At 39.8% G+C, this 17,319-nt stretch overlaps 1 protein-coding gene across 2 annotated transcripts in view; it reads left to right on the forward strand.

Annotated features, from left to right (window-relative positions):
• The window catches only part of LOC127650324 (valine--tRNA ligase, mitochondrial-like), a 38,453-nt gene that overhangs the window by 20,607 nt on the left and 527 nt on the right, over positions 1 to 17,319 (forward strand). The window contains exons 23-29 of one of the 2 annotated variants that reach the window (XM_052135667.1): positions 205 to 283; positions 517 to 644; positions 2,356 to 2,508; positions 6,971 to 7,207; positions 10,953 to 11,064; positions 11,420 to 11,607; positions 11,746 to 11,895. In XM_052135667.1, the coding sequence (XP_051991627.1) occupies positions 205 to 283; positions 517 to 644; positions 2,356 to 2,508; positions 6,971 to 7,207; positions 10,953 to 11,064; positions 11,420 to 11,607; positions 11,746 to 11,895 (1,047 nt within the window). Of the gene's footprint in view, positions 1 to 204; positions 284 to 516; positions 645 to 2,355; positions 2,509 to 6,970; positions 7,208 to 10,952; positions 11,065 to 11,419; positions 11,608 to 11,745; positions 11,896 to 17,319 lie in introns of those variants that run through there. The other variant, XM_052135668.1, reaches the window with a different exon arrangement.

A 17,319-nucleotide genomic window follows, 5' to 3' on the forward strand; every position in this document is an offset into this window, starting at 1 on the left:
AGTAAATGTTTTTGTTTCAAGTTAAAGTTTTTACTGTTGTGATTGTTTGCTCCATAACTTTTTCTGAAATCCCCATGGAGAAAATGAATGAGAAAACCAAGGCCACTGAAAAAAGGGCCAGTCACTGTTGTGCTCCATTCCAATGATTTTAGCAGTTTTTCCCAACAGCAAGTTCACCTTCTTTCCTATGTGTCCTTCCTGCAGAAGAAAGATTTCCCTAAAGGTATTCCAGAGTGTGGGACTGACGCTTTGAGGTTTGCACTCTGCTCTTACAAAGCCCAGGGTGAGGCGCACTCATTACAAACTTCTACAATCAACCCTTAAAGCAGAAAAGCGTAATCTCATCGATGTTAAAATACTTTCTCGTATCCCAGCTTATTATGGCGAAACAACTATAAGTAAACCATTCTTAGGTTTGGTGACTAGTGGCACAGACATTGCACACTTCAGCTTTAAGATCTACTGATGTGTTGTCCCCACCCTGCTGTGATGTAACCTTTCGTCCATCTGTCTCAGGTGAAGACATCAGCCTGTCTGTGTCTCAAGTGCTGAGCTGTAGGCATTTCTGTAATAAGATGTGGCAGACAGTACGCTTCACTCTCGCCGTGTTGCAGGATAACAGTTTACCCACATCATTAGCCGAGGTACAGCAGACACAATCTCTCACTCCACAAACGAATCTATTCATTAAAGGAATAAAACACCCCTGCTACTAGTGTTCATATCAGACAAAACCTCCCTGCTGGGTAGTATGAGAGCTCATCTGCATGTTGCCAGTTTATAATAGAGTAATTAGAGATGGACCCATTGTGGATTTTGCCAATATAATAACTAAGCTGGTGGCTGAATAGGCCGAAAAGATTAATCAGCCGATAGTTTTTAAAAATCTATTTATTGAATGTTAAAAAATGTTCTATGATTTTCCTACTGTGTCGGGTACAGATATAGAGGCTACAAGAGTACAGCATGAATAAAATCTCAGATGCTGTTTATTGTTCAACAAAAATCCCAGTAATAGCTAGATATAAATAATATTTGGTGCATGCAGGACCTTTAGCCATGAACAAGGCTGCAATGCACCAGGGACTCTTATTTTGAAATGTATGTGCAAACACATAAGGAAAACAAAACATGCACTCCTACAATCACCTAATTTTTTTAATTTTTTTTTTTTTACAATATAAATACTATAAAGGAAACATTTTCATAGGCTAATAAATATATGAGAAGTAATTCATCAACGGTAGATCATCATTTCTCAATTGTAGTAGTCATGTGGCACAACAAACTCCATGCAATGTCTGTGATTGTTTTTTTTCTTCACCTCTATAGGCCACTGTAATACTGTAGAAATTATCGGCACCGATTTATCTGTAAAACTCTTATATTGGTAAAACTTATATATCGGTTGACCTCTATTAAGAATTTTCCACCTACATGCTATATCTGTGTTTAAATCAGCACATAAATTATCTTGCATTGTTTTTCATTCGCCATCCACACTATGCTGACTTAATGAGACACAAAACAATAAAGGAAATAGAACAGTGCTTGTGTACAATCATTTGTAGCTGCAAATGACAGAAAATCTCGGTTATTCACTGGCCTGCCTCCTTGTACCTCAAAAATGTATCAGTCGACTGATTGATTGGCTGTTTTTTTGGCCTATATTTAGCAATTAAGGGAGTGGTGGTGGTGTAGTGGTCTAAAGCACATAACTGGTAATCTGGTAATAAGAAGGTCACTGGTTCGATCCCCACAGCCACCACCATTGTGTCCTTGAGCAAGGCACTTAACTCCAGGTTGCTCTGGGGCGATTGTCCCTGTAATCATTGCACTGTAAGTCGCTTTGGATAAAAGCGTCTGCCAAATGCATAAATGTAAATGTGAATTTGAGACTATTGCCATCGGCCTGTAATCGTGTCAGCGGGCACATGTTTGAAAATATTTTGAGTGAATTTTAAATAAATATTGTGTAAAATAAATGTATAATTTCAGAGATTTCTGTACTTCACATTTGCCAACATTAAATTATGTGAAGTTTATGTCATGTAATGTTGTTAAACTACACAAAATAGTATAGTTTTTACAAATAGATAAGTCGTGTCACCACCTCATATTGGCATTATTTTGAGACCACGTTACCATACGTGTCTTGCAAAGTAGATAAAAACAAAGCTTCAAAACTTCAGTATAATTTTCCTCATACTACATTGTCAAGAGAACATCAACTTGTTACGTGGTGCACAGGTTGTTTAGAAGAGTCCGCAAAACGTATTACTTATTTATGAATGAAAATAATTACTTACAGCACTTTTAATTCTAATTCACTTTTTATTTCTATATCTCTCTCAGACGTATCCACTCTCTAGCATGGACAGGTGGATCTGTTCAAGACTCTACAGCACCGTTCAACAGTGTGAGCAGAGTTTTGAGAGCTATGAGCTCCACACGGTCACCTCTGCACTGCAGTCTTTCTGGGTCCACAGTCTGTGTGACATCTACCTGGTGAGTTTAATCTAATTAGTGCTGTCAATGCTGTGATGAAGCTGCCAATCCAGCAGTAGAATCTTTAGATATCATTTTGATTGATCCACAAATAAAAACTATGGTGATTCCTCAACTAGGGCATTTGACTACTTGAAATCTTAAAAATAAAACTTCTTAAACTCATCTATATTCATCATCACACATGATCATGAACTTGATCAATCTTCAAGTGGATTTTGGTACAGTGTAGAATGTACATTTTGAATGTAAAACTCTCTCCACGTTACCGTGGCAACATAGCGCGTGTGGAGGCTTCACGCCATCCACGCACAACTCGCCACGTGCCCCACCGAGAACGAACCACATAGCGACCACGTGGAGGTTACTCAATGTGACTCTACCCTCCCTAGCAACCGAGCCAATTTGGTTGCTTAGGAGACCTGGCTGGAGTCACTCAGCACACCCTGGATTTGAACTCACGATTCCAGGGGTGGTAGTCAGCGTCAATACACGCTGAGCTACACAAGCCCCCAGCAATTCTGTTTAAAAAATCTTTAAGCATTATATGTTGTAATAATGTTTGTGTATGTTCTTATTTTGTGTGCCAAAAGAACCTGAAAGTGCCATCACAGAGTGTTTTTTTGTAAACAGTAACTTGATCTATTGTGTTTGATGGCAAAGACAATTCTCAAGTACTGACTGGTTTGGAAATGACACCCAATAAATCTACTCTGATGTAAATATGTTAAAATTTGATCCTCAAGCTTTCTCTCAGCTGCATTGGCAGAGATGGGCTAATCTGTCACTTTTTTCATGATAACTAAATAGAATCCTTTTGGGGAAAACTTGTTTTAAGTAGTTCTGTAAATTTATTGGTGTGATGGAAATGACTGCAGTATTGGAGACATTGATTCTTTATATTCTTATATAAAATAATGATGCATATAACAAATAATTTTAGTTTAAACGCCCTGGGTAGGTGGATAAGCCCAAAATTGAGAATTTCTGGTAAATTTACCATTTCAACACTCATGTGAAAGTAATTGAAAAGAGACTATATATAGACAGATACTGTAGTATATAGATAGTGCATACACCGATCAGCCACAACATTAAACCTCTTGCCTGATATTGTGAAGGTCCCCCTCGTTCCCCAAAACAGTGCCAAACCGCTTCTCAGAATAGCATTCAGAGATGATATTATTCTCACGACAATTGTACAGAGCAGTTATCTGAGTTACCGTAGACTTTGTCAGTTTGAACCAGTCTGGCCATTCTCTGTAGATCGCTTTCATCAACAAGGCATTTCCATCCGCAGAACTGCCGCTCACTGGATGTTTTTTGTTTTTGGCACCATTCTGAGTAAATTCTAGAGAGATCAGCAGTTACAGAAATACTCAAACCAGCCCGTCTGGCACCAACAATCATGCCACGCTCCAAATCACTGAGATTTTTTCCCAATTCTGTTGGTTGATGTGAACATTAACTGAAGCTCCTGACTCGTATCTGCATGATTTTATGTATTACACTGCTGCCACACGATTGGCTGATTAGATAATCGCATGGATGATTGTTGGTGCCAGACGGGCTGGTTTGAGTATTTCTGTAACTGATGATCTCCTGGGATTTTCACACACAACAGTCTCTAGAATTTATTCCGAATGGTGCCAAAAACAAAAATATCCAGTGAGCGGCAGTACTGTAGACAGAAATACCTTGTTGATGAGAGATGTCAACAGAGAATGGCCAGACTAATTTGAACTGACAAAGTCTACGGTAACTCAAATAACTGCTCTGTACAATTGTGGTGAGAAGAATATAATCTCTGAATGCTTTTCTGAGATGCCAGTTGGCACTGTTTTATTGGCACGAGGGGGACCTACACAATATTAGGCAGGTGGTTTTAATGTTGTGACTGATTGGTGTGTATATAGTCTCCTTAATTTAAAGCAGTATTGGAGACATTGATTCTTTATATACTGCATATATATATATATATATATATATATATATATATATATACAGTGCATCCGGAAAGTATTTACAGTGCTTCACATTTTCCACATTTTGTTATGTTACAGCCTTATTCCAAAATGTATTAAATTAATTATTTTCCTCAAAATTCTACAAACAATACCCCATAATGACAACGTGAAAAAAGTATGTTTGAAATCTTTGCAAATTTATTACAAATAAAAACCGAAAAAATCACTTGTACATAAGTATTCACAGCCTTTGCCATGACACTCAAAATTGAGCTCATCCTGTTTCCACTGATCATCCTTGAGATGTTTCTACAACTTGATTGGAGTCCATCTGTGGTAAATTCAGTTGATTGTACATGATTTGGAAAGTCACACAGCTGTCTATATAAGGTCCCACAGTTTACAGTGCATGTCAGAGCACAAACCAAGCCATGAAGTCCAAGGAATTGTCTGTAGACATCTAAGACAGGATTGTATCGAGGCACAGATCTGGGGAAGCATACAGAAACATTTCTGCAGCATTGAAGGTCCCAATGAGCACAGTAGCCTCCATCATTTGTAAATGGAAGAAGTTTGGAACCACCAGGACTCTTCCTAGAGCTGGCCTCCTGGGCAAACTGAGAGATCGGGTTAGAAGGGCCTTAGTCAGGGAGGTGACCAAGAACCCGATGGTCACTCTGACAGAGCTCCAGCGTTTCTCTGTGGAGAGAGGAGAACCTTCCAGAAGAACAACCATCTCTGCAGCACTCCACCAATCAGACCTGTACGGTAGAGTGGCCAGACGGAAGCCACTTCTCAGTAAAAAGCACATGACAGCCCGCCTGGAGTTTGCCAAAAGGCACCTGAAGGACTCTCAGACCATGAGAAACAAAATTCTCTGGTCTGATGAAACAAAGATTGATCTCTTTGGCCTGAATGGCAAGCATCATGTCTGGAGGAAACCAGGCACCGCTCATCACCAGACCAATACCATCCCTACAGTGAAGCATGGTGGTGGCAGCATCATGCTGTGGGGATGTTTTTCAGCGGCAGGAACCGGGAGACTAATCAGGATCGAGGGAAAGATGAATGCAGCAATGTACAGAGACATCCTTGATGAAAACTTGCTCCAGAGCGCTCTGGAGTTCATACTGGTGTGAAGGTTCATCTTCCAACAGGACAACGACCCTAAGCACACAGCCAAGATAACAAACGAGTGGCTACGTGACAACTCTGTGAGTGTCCTTGAGTGGCCCAGCCAGAGACCAGACTTGAACCTGATTGAACATCTCTGGAGAGATCTGAAAATGGCTGTGCACTGACGCTCCCCATCAAACCTGATGGAGCTTGAGAGGTCCTGCAAAGATGAAGGGAAGAAACTGCCTAAAAATAGGTGTGCCAAGTTTGTAACATCATACTCAAAAAGACTTGAGGCTATAATTGGTGCTAAAGGTGCTTCAACAAAGTATTGAGCAAAGGCTGTGAATACTTATGTACATGTGATTTTTTTTTTCTTCCGTTATTTATTTTTAATACATTTGCAAAGATTTCAAACAAATTTCTTTCACATTGTCATTATGGGGTGTTTTTGAATTGAGGAAAATAATGAATTTAATCCATTTGGAATAAGGCTGTAACATAACAAAATGTGGAAAAAGTGAAGCGCTGTGAAGACTTTCCGGATGCACCGTGTGTATATATATATATATATATAAAATAGACACATTACAAATTAATTGAAAATTTGTTGGGGGTTTTTCATTGTAAAAATGTGCACTTTTATACATTTATTTAAAGGGGTTATGACATGCCTTTTCATTATTTTAATTAGGGCTGACTGTTTAACATGTTAATTCAGTGCAATTCACTATATAAAAAATAAAGTGTAAAATAATTAAGCAATTAATTATGCACAAGGAAAGTTCTTACCATCAGAGAAATTCAAGCTTGAAGTACCACCTGTATTCTCCAGGGAGCGAATCTCCAGCTGTTTAGACTACATGCATCTTATACAGAGAACAAACCATACCCACAGCAGACCGCACAAGATGATTTTCAGTCTTTAAACACAGCTTAATGGAGCGCAAATCCGAACGCAGGTTCCCAAGACACGTTTTCTAAGTTCTAAGTACCTTAAACTTGAAACAGCAACCTAAAATGGTATGTTTATGATGTGACACAACCAATGTGATAAGCTCCAAAGCGTCCTTCTGAAGCATGTGTACATTGACGTGTCCTTAGAAAAGCTTTTAAAATAAATCTATCTCAGAAAGATGGGTAAATCCTGGTAAATTTACAATTTCAACACTAAAGATATGGTAAAAGTAATTGAAAAGAGTCTCTCTCTCTCTCTCTCTCTCTCTCTCTCTGTGTGTGTGTGTGTGTGTGTGTGTGTGTTTAAAGCTATTATAATACGTCCTATAAAATTTAAACTTTTTTTTAAATTATTATTATTCCAAGGCTCAAATATTACCAACGTCTTGTTTTGTTTCATTTTCTCTCTTACTCTCATTTAGGAAAGCATAAAGCCTGTTTTGAAAAACTCTGGCTCTAATAGCGAGGAGAGAGAAAGAGAGAGGCAGACGGCCACGTCTGTATTATATCACAGCGTGTCTATCTCTCTCTCTCTCCTCTCACCCTTCATGCCTTTCCTCACAGAGGAGCTGTGGCAGAGACTCCTGCCTTACAGTACAGACTCTATCAAGAACCCTACCAGCCTGTGTGTGCAGCCCTACCCAAACACCTCACAGCTGGTGAGCCAATCACAAACACAACCTGTATGCACAAACCACCCAAGCAGCTCACTTCGGCAACACCCTGCCTAAGAATATGAAATTTACCTCCACCTATGTTTTTTATTGAGAACATATTGAATATACACTCACTGACCACTTTATTATGTACATCTGTACATCTACTTATTCATGCGATTATCTATTCAGCAAATTGTGTGGCAGCATTGTAATGCATAAAATCATGCAGATATGGGTCAGGAGCTTCAGTTAATGTTCAAATCAACCATCAGAATGGGGAAAAATGTGATCTCAATGATTTTGACTGTGGCATGATTGTTAGTGCCAGACAGGCTGGTTTGAGTATTTCTGTAACTGCTGATTTTCACACACAACAGTCTCTAGAGCAGAGGTTTTCAATTGGTGAGGCGCACCTCCCCTGGGGGGTGCCAGAGAGCCCCAGGGGAGGCGTAGCGTGGGGGAAAAAAAACATATTGGTTCATGTCTGTATACATCTGCTAGATTGTGTGTTAAAGTGCGTGTTATGCATATGCGTGTAGCAAAATGGATCTCTTTGTTGTGACTGAGTTTCCCCACCTCTCTCGAAAGGCTATGAAAGTCCTCATCCCCTTCCGCTCCACTTACATATGTGAGTGCAGGTTTTCCGCTTTGACCCTACTTAAAAGCAAATATTGATCAAGGCTGCAGGTGGAGGACAATTTACGTTTATTCCTTTCTACCGTGCAGCCCCGCATCGATCACCTATGCGCATCAAAAAGCCAGACTCATTGTTCCCACTGATGTAGGGGTGATGAAATTGAAGAGGCAAAATCAGCAATCTGATTTTTTTCTTTTCTTTTCTTTTCTTTTTGCTTAACGTAGGCCTATATGGAAGTGACTTTACACAAGTGTTTTTCACACACACGTTTGACGCTTCACTAATAATGCCTTTGAGATACTAAGCAACAAGAAAAATAAAAAAATGGTCCAAATTTGTAAAGAGACATTGAATGTCTCATAATTTCTTTTAATTAAATATGACCTTATCATTTACGAATATCAGAGACCCCAGTTATTGAACTCTGCAACTGCAAGCTTTTTCTCTTTACCAAATACATGTTTTCAATGCTAATTGTGCACACCTCCCGCTTTTTTAAGTGACAAACTCGTAAAAGCCCCCTCTGTAATGCTTTCTGCGACTCTTGTCATGTGGAGGGCGATGCGGCACTTGATGCTGGGTTCAGCCTCCAGATTAAAACTGCCACGAGAAGTCGTCTGTCCGAGGCAAAGATGCAAAATCTAATGACAATTGCCTCAGCATCAGTCTTCCTTGATGCGTTTACGCACAGGCGAGCACCCAGTTTATATCCATGTGGACCAGGACTATGGTTTGAGTTGTCGATTGAGCTCTGTTCAGTTAATTTTTTACGTGTTTTGTTCATATTTTAATCGTTTTAGTTTTTTTATAATATTGCATTGTCCATATGTCGTGTTTTAGTTGTCTCTGCTGTCACTGCGGTGAAAAAACATGAATCTGCTTCATGTCTCTGTTGTTCATCTGTTCTCTTCATAAATAAATATCTGCTATATGCTCATCCTGTAAACTTATGATTAAGAATGAAAATGTGAATGAAAATAAAAGCTATTAAATGTCTTATTATCATTCAAATGTGAAAATTAAAATGACGTGTTATAATAGATTATGACGGAATTTTTACGACCCCGAGAAAGTCTAATGCAAGGACTGTTCTAAGCTGACATTAGTGGTACCTGTAGGGGTCTTCTGCTTCTGTAGCCCATTCGGCTCAATGTTCGGCATGTTGTATGTTCAGAAAAGCTTTTCTACATAGCACTGTTGTTACATGTGGTTATTTGGGTTACTGTCACCTTCCTGTCAGCTTGGAAATGTCTTGCCATTCTCCTCCGACCTCTCATTAACAAGCCGTTTTCACCCACAGAACTGCCGCTCACTGGATGTTATTTGTTTTTCGCCACATTCTCTATACACACTATCTATACAAATCCCAGGAGAACAGCAGTTACAGAAATACTCAAACCAGCCCGTCTGGCACCAACAATAGCCTAGTTTGCCATTTTGTTACCGACAAAGTGAAAACGCATTCTACCTGTTTCCACTCAAATGGCTTTTTATTGATAAAAAGGGTGTGGGTGATGACATCATGCCTAAAAAAACACTTTGTCGCATAGGTTTTGGTTTAGCGCAAAATAAATCTGCCCTGAAGCCGTTTTTTGCTAATTCGCCTCCCAGATGTCCTTCATTTTTTTCCTCTGAAGTTTTGGTAAAATGGGGAGATTATTGAGACAATTCAATTAGTCAGCTTACTCTCATTTTAATTAACAAATAAAAGCAATCAGAAGAGGAGGAATTGCAATCAAAAGTGAACAGTTGTCCTTCTGATATGACTGTAATATATGTAATTGGGCCTGATGTTGTGCACATCGCAGGTTGGCACCGGTTCCGACCTGAAAGCGGATCGTCGTGGCCCTGTTCAAGCTGGCAAACTGCATCAAGTAGTGGCGGAAACTTTCTGTCTCAGTATAAGGACCATCAATCGATGTGTATATGCGGTGTGCACAGTTATTAAAAAAAAAAATTATGTGGTGTAATATCAGAGTTTCTATGATACATTCTTGATATTCAATAAATGCAATCTGAGGTAAAGATGGTTAGATATAAATATTCAAACGTTTTAAAATGTTCAAAAGCTCATTTTCTGAAAGTAACCGCATTGGACAAATAGTTCTGAGAATTTATAGTGTTGAAGAACATTCTGAGAACGTCATTCAGCCGACTTTATTCATCTACAGAACAAGTTTGAGAAAAGAAAAGGCATATATAGGTCTAAAAAAAAAATTTTTGTTTGGTAATAATTTTTTTAATTTAATGCTTTTTAATTCAGTAATTAATTTTTTTAATTTAATGCTTTTTTCGTTTGGTAATTTATTTAATTTAATACAGGGGATTTTGCCGGCTTTTTTTCTCGGCTTTTCGCCTAGTATTGTGTATTTATTCTTAATTTAAAACATCTTAATGCACAGAAATATGTTTTTTGTTCTGTTGGCTAATTCCATGACTGCCGTCTATTTTTTTGAATGGTGTGGAAAAGAAACTTTAATAAATAAATGGATGGATACTGCGATTTAAATTAATCGCAAACAGTGGCCATTCATTTGTTCAACGTGCATGAGATATTTGTGTTGGCACTCCTGGAAGTGTCACGTTTCCAGATCGGCTCTATTTGCCGTAAAGATCAATCCATAATCACATACAATAAATTGGCTTTCAATACTGTCGTCATGATTAATAAAGGCTAGCGATTGGGGCAAACTCTGTCATGTGACACTGCATTTTTGCGTTAATGGCAATTTTATCGACAAAAAGTGATTCCAAACCAGTTTTTCACAACATTTGATGTGTCGACATAGAGTTTATGTGCTTGAGTTAAACGGAAAAATATTATGTCGACATTTGTGACATTTTAGCAATAATGTGCGTTTCCATCAGCTTTATTTTTATGCACTAAACCTTTTTTCGCAAAAAATCCTTGGATGGAAACATAGTTAATCATACCACGGTTTAAATCACTGAGATCACATTTTTTAATGATTTTATGCATTGCACTGCTGCCACACGTTTGGCTTATTAGATAATTGCATGAGCAAGTAGGTGTACCTAATAAAGTGAGTGTATGTTCAATTATTGAACATATTGAACAGTGGAGATAAAATATTTTGCTCACCGCAGGAGCACTGGTATTTTCCTAAGGAGGAAGCTGACTTCACCTTGGTACAGGAAGTGGTCAGAGTGGCGAGGGTGCTGAGGGCCCAGTGCCAGATGACGAAGAAAAGACCTGACTGTAAGAAAATCTTAGTTTTTTTGACTTGGCACTAATGTTTCCATTATTAGTGGTGCTTGCCAAGGCAAACGTCACCATTTCTATTGTTCATACTTATTATTAATGGGCCCAAATTATTTGTAGAACATGCATGAATGATGCCTCGTAAATTGAAATGCTTGTTTAGAAGTGTGCTTTACTATTCTAAGCAATCTGACAAAGTGAGAGAAAATAATAAGTAGACTCGAGCCAGATATCATTAAAACATCAGTAGACCCGAGCCAGATATCATTAAAACATGGTAGGCTCTCTTGACTTGACTTGACTGGGCTTAGTATCTTGTCATCATTTGACTTTATGTAATTCTGTCTTCCAGTGTGGGCAGTGTGTGCACCAGATCAGGCTCAAACCCTTCACCACTTCAGATCTGCTATTTGCACACTGGGTCGCATCTCAAATCTTCATCTGCACTGTCCAGAGGGAGGTTTCACTGACTCTACTCCACCTAAGGGCAGTGCTGTTGGAGTGGTGGACCATACTGTACACTTACATCTAAGTGTTCAGGTAATGCAAACTAAGATTTTCCTTTCTTATCTAAGTGGCCTTCTATACATGTACACTGCTGATGACACTTTCTCTCTCTCTCTCTCTCTCTCTCTCTCTCTCTCTCTCTCTCTCTCTCTCTCTCTCTCTCTCGTTCAGAATGGTATTAATGCTAACAAACAGAGAACTCTCCTCTCTCAGCGTAGAGAAATGCTTGCCTCCAAACTCAAACAAGCTATTTCTCGATCCCAGATGCCAAACTACATAGAAAAGGTTCCTGATCATGTCAGACAGGTGACAGAGAAGAAGGTGAGTGCAGAGAATAATGCCTAGTCTTTAACTACCTGGGAGACAATCACAAAAACTGTGTTCAGAATGTCAAAAAATGTCACCCTTAAATCAAAAGAAAAAATGAAATTATATTTTGCATAAAGAAAAAGAAGTCTGTTTTAGGATGATTTAGATTATTTGCATTGTTTTTATGACAATGAAGAACATTTTCCCTTCTGCCAATTGTCAGTTATTACTGTAATGCAAAACAAATTAATTATATATTAGTAAAATTGTGAAGTACAATTTTAAGTATATATCATGGTAGTATTTGTTGTACTTAATTGAATTTATACTGATTATTTTACACGTGCTCTGGAATACTCTATTCTGATTGGTCTATGGCGCCATCTAGCGGTCTGATATTTCTGAGTAACAACCGCACATCCACATATCAGACAGTACATCCTGGTATTACAAGCAATTTAATTTATTTTGCACATATCTTTAGAATTACTGCCTATATACATTCACTCCATCTTCCTATCAAATCAGCCTTTTATTTTACAGAAATAAATGCAATAAAGCATCTAAACTTACAGGTCATATAAAAATATATACACATGTTTTTTATGTAAAAACATTTTATGATGCTGAACATTTTATCAGATCATGGGGACTACCTTACAAAGGATTTCTTCTACTTTTTCGGGAGGAAAAATCCCTTATTACTTCTCGACTGACATGTACGTCAGAGTCTTTCTTGTGCCATTGTCAATCACAGTCAGTTTTTTACCAATGACAGCTTTGAAAAAGAACGTTCTCCAGAAGGATTTGTGACTGGTAAAGTAAAAAAAAAACATTTGGGAATACTGTGTGAATGCCCTTGCTGATTTAATGTCTGCATTTCTTTTTTCTTTTTTGATCCCCTTTTCTCCCTATTTTGGAATGCCCAATTCCCACTATTTAGTAGGTCCCACTTCTGAGACAGTCAATCCGCGCATCTGATCACGTGGCTCGCTGTGCATGACATAGCAGAGACTCACAGCATGTGGAGGCTCATGCTATTCTCCATGATCCACGCACAACTTGCCACGCGCCCCATTGAGAGCGAGAACCCCAAATCGTGACCATGAGGAGGTTACCCCATTTGATTATACCCTCCCTAGCAACCAGGCCAATTTGGTTGCTTAGGAGACCTGGCTGGAGTCACTCAGCACACACTGGATTTGACCTTGCGATTCCCGGGGTGGTAGTCAGCGTCTTTACTCGCTGAGCTACCCAGGCCCCCTAATGTAATTCATCAACAAATTCTTCTTGTAAGTCACTGCTATATTTCTTTTCAAGCAATTTGGCAGATGAGTGAATTTGTTATGGTGAGAGTTCAGTGACCATGCACAAAAATCTAAACGTGTTGTCCAGTCCTTTGTAGGATTCACATCTCTTGCTTACCTCTGCAACAAGTTTGTCAATGATGACATTAAAAACGTTGATAAAAAATTTATGTCTTCCTGACATTGCAATATTACAATCCGGTTCTGATGACTGGTCAGACACACAGAGGACATTGACATTGTTTATGCCGTCTGGTTCTCTGTGTGTCTGCCTTGTAGTTATGTGATTCACTTTGCAACATTTCCTTTGCTCTCCCCTCAAACATGTCAAACTGATCACGAAGACCAGAGATAAAGTCTCTCGGTGATTTAATGAGCTCATGTGCACCTGACAGGTCCATGTCAACTTTTTGCAGGTACTCACTGACATTTTAAAAACACCTTAGAATAGTGTCCCAGATAGAAGTAAGAAAAGCTATCTCAAGGTTATCCATTTGGTTATGGAGGGTTACTGCCTCGCTGCATGTATTCATATTCTGGTTATCATCTTCTGCAGTTGTTTTAAGAGTGCCCTGGATGTTTTCATAGTTTATATACAGTGCGTGTACCGCCTGGGCATGTGCTGACCATCTTGTCTCCGATTTAGAGAGACAAGATGGTCAGCACATAAAGATTTGTGTGTATCTATTCTCCCTCTGACATTGCACTGCAGGCCAGCAGTAAGAATTTGCCAACGCCAAGGAGACTTTGTGAAAATGTTGAAAAGATTCTGAACAAAAGTGAAAAACCCATTTGTCTCTAGGCAACAGTCCACTATATTCACTCTGACTAAGTTTAAAGAATGAACAGCACACGGAACCCATTCTGCCAACCGGATGATCTCCCGTATACGAGCCTGGACTCCTTAATCCAAGCCAGCCATATTGCTGGTGTTGTCATAGCACTGACCTCAGCAGTTTTGTATGTCAATGTTCTGTTAAGTATTTAAAACTTTCTCCCATTAATTACACAAATTCTTCAAAAGTAGTGGTTGGTATGATGGATTGCCTCTACCGGCATTGCCAAAGCGAGCAATGTGATCACTGTGGAATGGATCAGATTGACTGATTCAAGCAATCCCGTGTAATTGCCATTATTTTGCTGACCAAAAAAAATACTTCTCCCCTCGAAACGCGAGTCCACGCTCCGCTAGGCACTTCACAACAGCCACAACTCTTTCAAATACACTGACCCAGTAGAGGCATTCTGTCTGAAACTGTTCTCGTAGTTCATTGTCAATCTGCCCTTTCTGTGCAGTACGACATACCCACCACACAAACATACTCCTGCGATGTGACTCGGAACTCTCATGGTTGGCCACACACTGTTGTACGTGATTCCAGTCATTAAAGCCACAAGAGGAAAATGAGGAATGTTTCTTCTCAGAAAACAGGAGGGACGCAAAACAAAATGCACATCCCTTTGATGGAGAATAGAGCATCCCACTCGCACGACACATTCACCGTTTGAAAGCTTGCGTGTGAAAAGGCTTTTGGAAAAGCTCAGTTTCTGATGCTTCATGCAAATCTTTTAGGCACTAATTTACCTTCATAAACGTATAATCATTTACTAACATTAAAGTCGCCATGAAATCAAAATGAAAGTTTTGCTGCTTTTAGTCTATATTTATTCCCTTTATAGAGCATCAATATGCTAGTGTACTTCCAAATGCTGACAAAAAAAAGTTTTCAGAAGATATGAGCATTTAAAATTGGGTATTGAGAGCACTCTCTCTCTTCCAGCTTGACAGACTGAGGCACAGTCTTGACAACACATATGGCATGAGAAACTTTTTTTGGAAACTTTGTCCAATCAAATGCTTTCTAGAACGAGAACACTCCCTCCCTAGCATGTTTGGCTGTGTTCTAACTGGCGCTGATAATGCCTTCGCAGGGTACTTCCATTCTGTAGGGTCAATGCCAAACAGATTTTATGATAAGAACTGCTTAAATAAATTTTTTACTTACCATTAACACCTTTCAGCCTTCTGAAGCTCTTACAGTTGAGGGTAATTGTCTTCGTATGGAATAGGGCATAGGAATGATGACATCTAAATAAGACACGCTGACACCGAAGCTGGATGAAAGGAAACTCGCTGGAGTTTATTTATATTTTTCTGCAGACGGAGGTTTCTTGGCTATACCGCTCGAGTTAGTGTTCTTTATTCTTTATGCTTAGTTTATTGCGATTCAAAAGGAGGACACATTTGCTTCTACTCACTTGTTTCACATTCATCTGTATTTGCGTAACGGCTCCAGCCTTGTCCTAACATAAACAAAGTCCCCGTCCCCGGCCTTTTCAAGACATCATTGTGACATTAACTCATCCATTTACTGTTTTGGCTGACCAGTACTACATTTAGCTTATTCGGAATTCAACGTGAGTACATACGTCACGACTCACGGGAGATCGATACAGGCCAATCTCTAAAAGTGTTCAGAAACTTTAAGCAGTGAAGGATATTTTTATTGGATTTCAGACAGGACATTAAATAAAGGTGACTGACGATTGGGAGTGAGAGGTTTGACTGACACTTCTCGCACAGGGCTTGCACACGCAGTCAAAGCAAAGCGATAAAGGGACAGTCAACTCATTATAATAAAATGCAGTGATGTGATAATTTTTCCTGCATCACCGAGGCTGTCCCTTAGCCTGGGGCCCTAGGCTTAAGCCCAGGTAAGCCCGTGCATTAATGGGGGCCTGCCAACATAACTCGACAATGACGCAAACCGGAGGTGGATTTCAGCTATTCAGAAATTGCTAATTACATGTCCATGTATTTATTTGTGTAGTAGCCGTGTAATAAGTGGGATAGTGTAAAGTCAGCCTGTTGTTATCACAAGATAAACCCTTCAGGCTGATACAACAGTCCTCCGCTTCACAGATGTCTGGGTTTATTTTACAATAACAACTGGCTGACTGTATATTATACCTCAATAATTTTATATTTTTATGCTAAATATTATTTCTTCATATTGTCTTTTAATTTGGAGGTGAAATACGACCCAAACCTATCCACGAGAAAAACTACTCGTTTTTTTTTGAAAACTACATTTTTTGAAAACTACATTTTAAAACTAGCTTGTCTCCTACATTTCCATATTACAATAAGCAGTTAGCTTAATTTGTTCCACACTCAACAGAAATCTCATTATATAAGGCGTGTGTAACGTAGTTCAATGGAAAGGAGGAGGCGAGAACCAGCTTGACGACATAAATAATAGTTTTAATGATAAACTTAAAAAGACACAAACACACACACACACACACACACACACACACACACACACACACACACACACACACACGACGGACATGTCCGTAAACGATCTCTCTCTCGTCGCACCACCATCTTCCATCAGCCTTTATCCCTCTTGGAGGTGTAATTAGCCTGATAAGGGACCCGCCCTCCACCCTGCCACATTCCTCCCTCGTTCTCTCAGGCTGGGGAGCCCCCGGCCTGACGTACATCCCCCCCTTTCCCTGGGGGAGGGCGTGCTTTAAGTCCGGTCTGCCGGCAGGTCATCCCCATCTACCTGGACGAGGGAGGGGACAATGGGAGGGAAACAGAAATAATTAAAATGGGGGGTACTTCTACTTGTAACAGTGTAGTACCCCACCAAAAAAACACTGTAAAATTTAAACGAGAGGGAAAAGGCCAACGCAGAGCGGTAGAGAGAGAGAGAGAGGAGAGAGAGATGAAAATAAAAAAAACCCACTCACCGGTTCTCTGATACACCGTCGCATGGGCCTCGATTACTTCTCCACCCTCTCAGGCGGAGGACAGCCGCTTCTCCATGGGCGGACCGGAGTCAGACTCACGACCCCCGGTGGTCAGAACACCCCTCCGCGTTCTCGGCGACTCGTGGGGACACTCCTCCGCCCCTGGCAACGGCCCTACCGCTCCAGGTAGTCGGGGAGACACTGTCCGCAATCGGCCTTTATCCCTCTCGGAGGCTTAATTAGCCTGATAAGGGACCGGGTGTGTAGAATCACGACCCGGCCCCGCCCTCCGCCCTGCCACAGTGTGTTATTACAGTTCAGTATGAGATTATCTGCGTGGATTGGAATGTTTATACATGCACTGCAT

Source organism: Xyrauchen texanus, chromosome 10 (assembly GCF_025860055.1).
Source record: "Xyrauchen texanus isolate HMW12.3.18 chromosome 10, RBS_HiC_50CHRs, whole genome shotgun sequence".
In the NCBI taxonomy this organism is placed as follows: Eukaryota; Metazoa; Chordata; class Actinopteri; order Cypriniformes; family Catostomidae; genus Xyrauchen; species Xyrauchen texanus.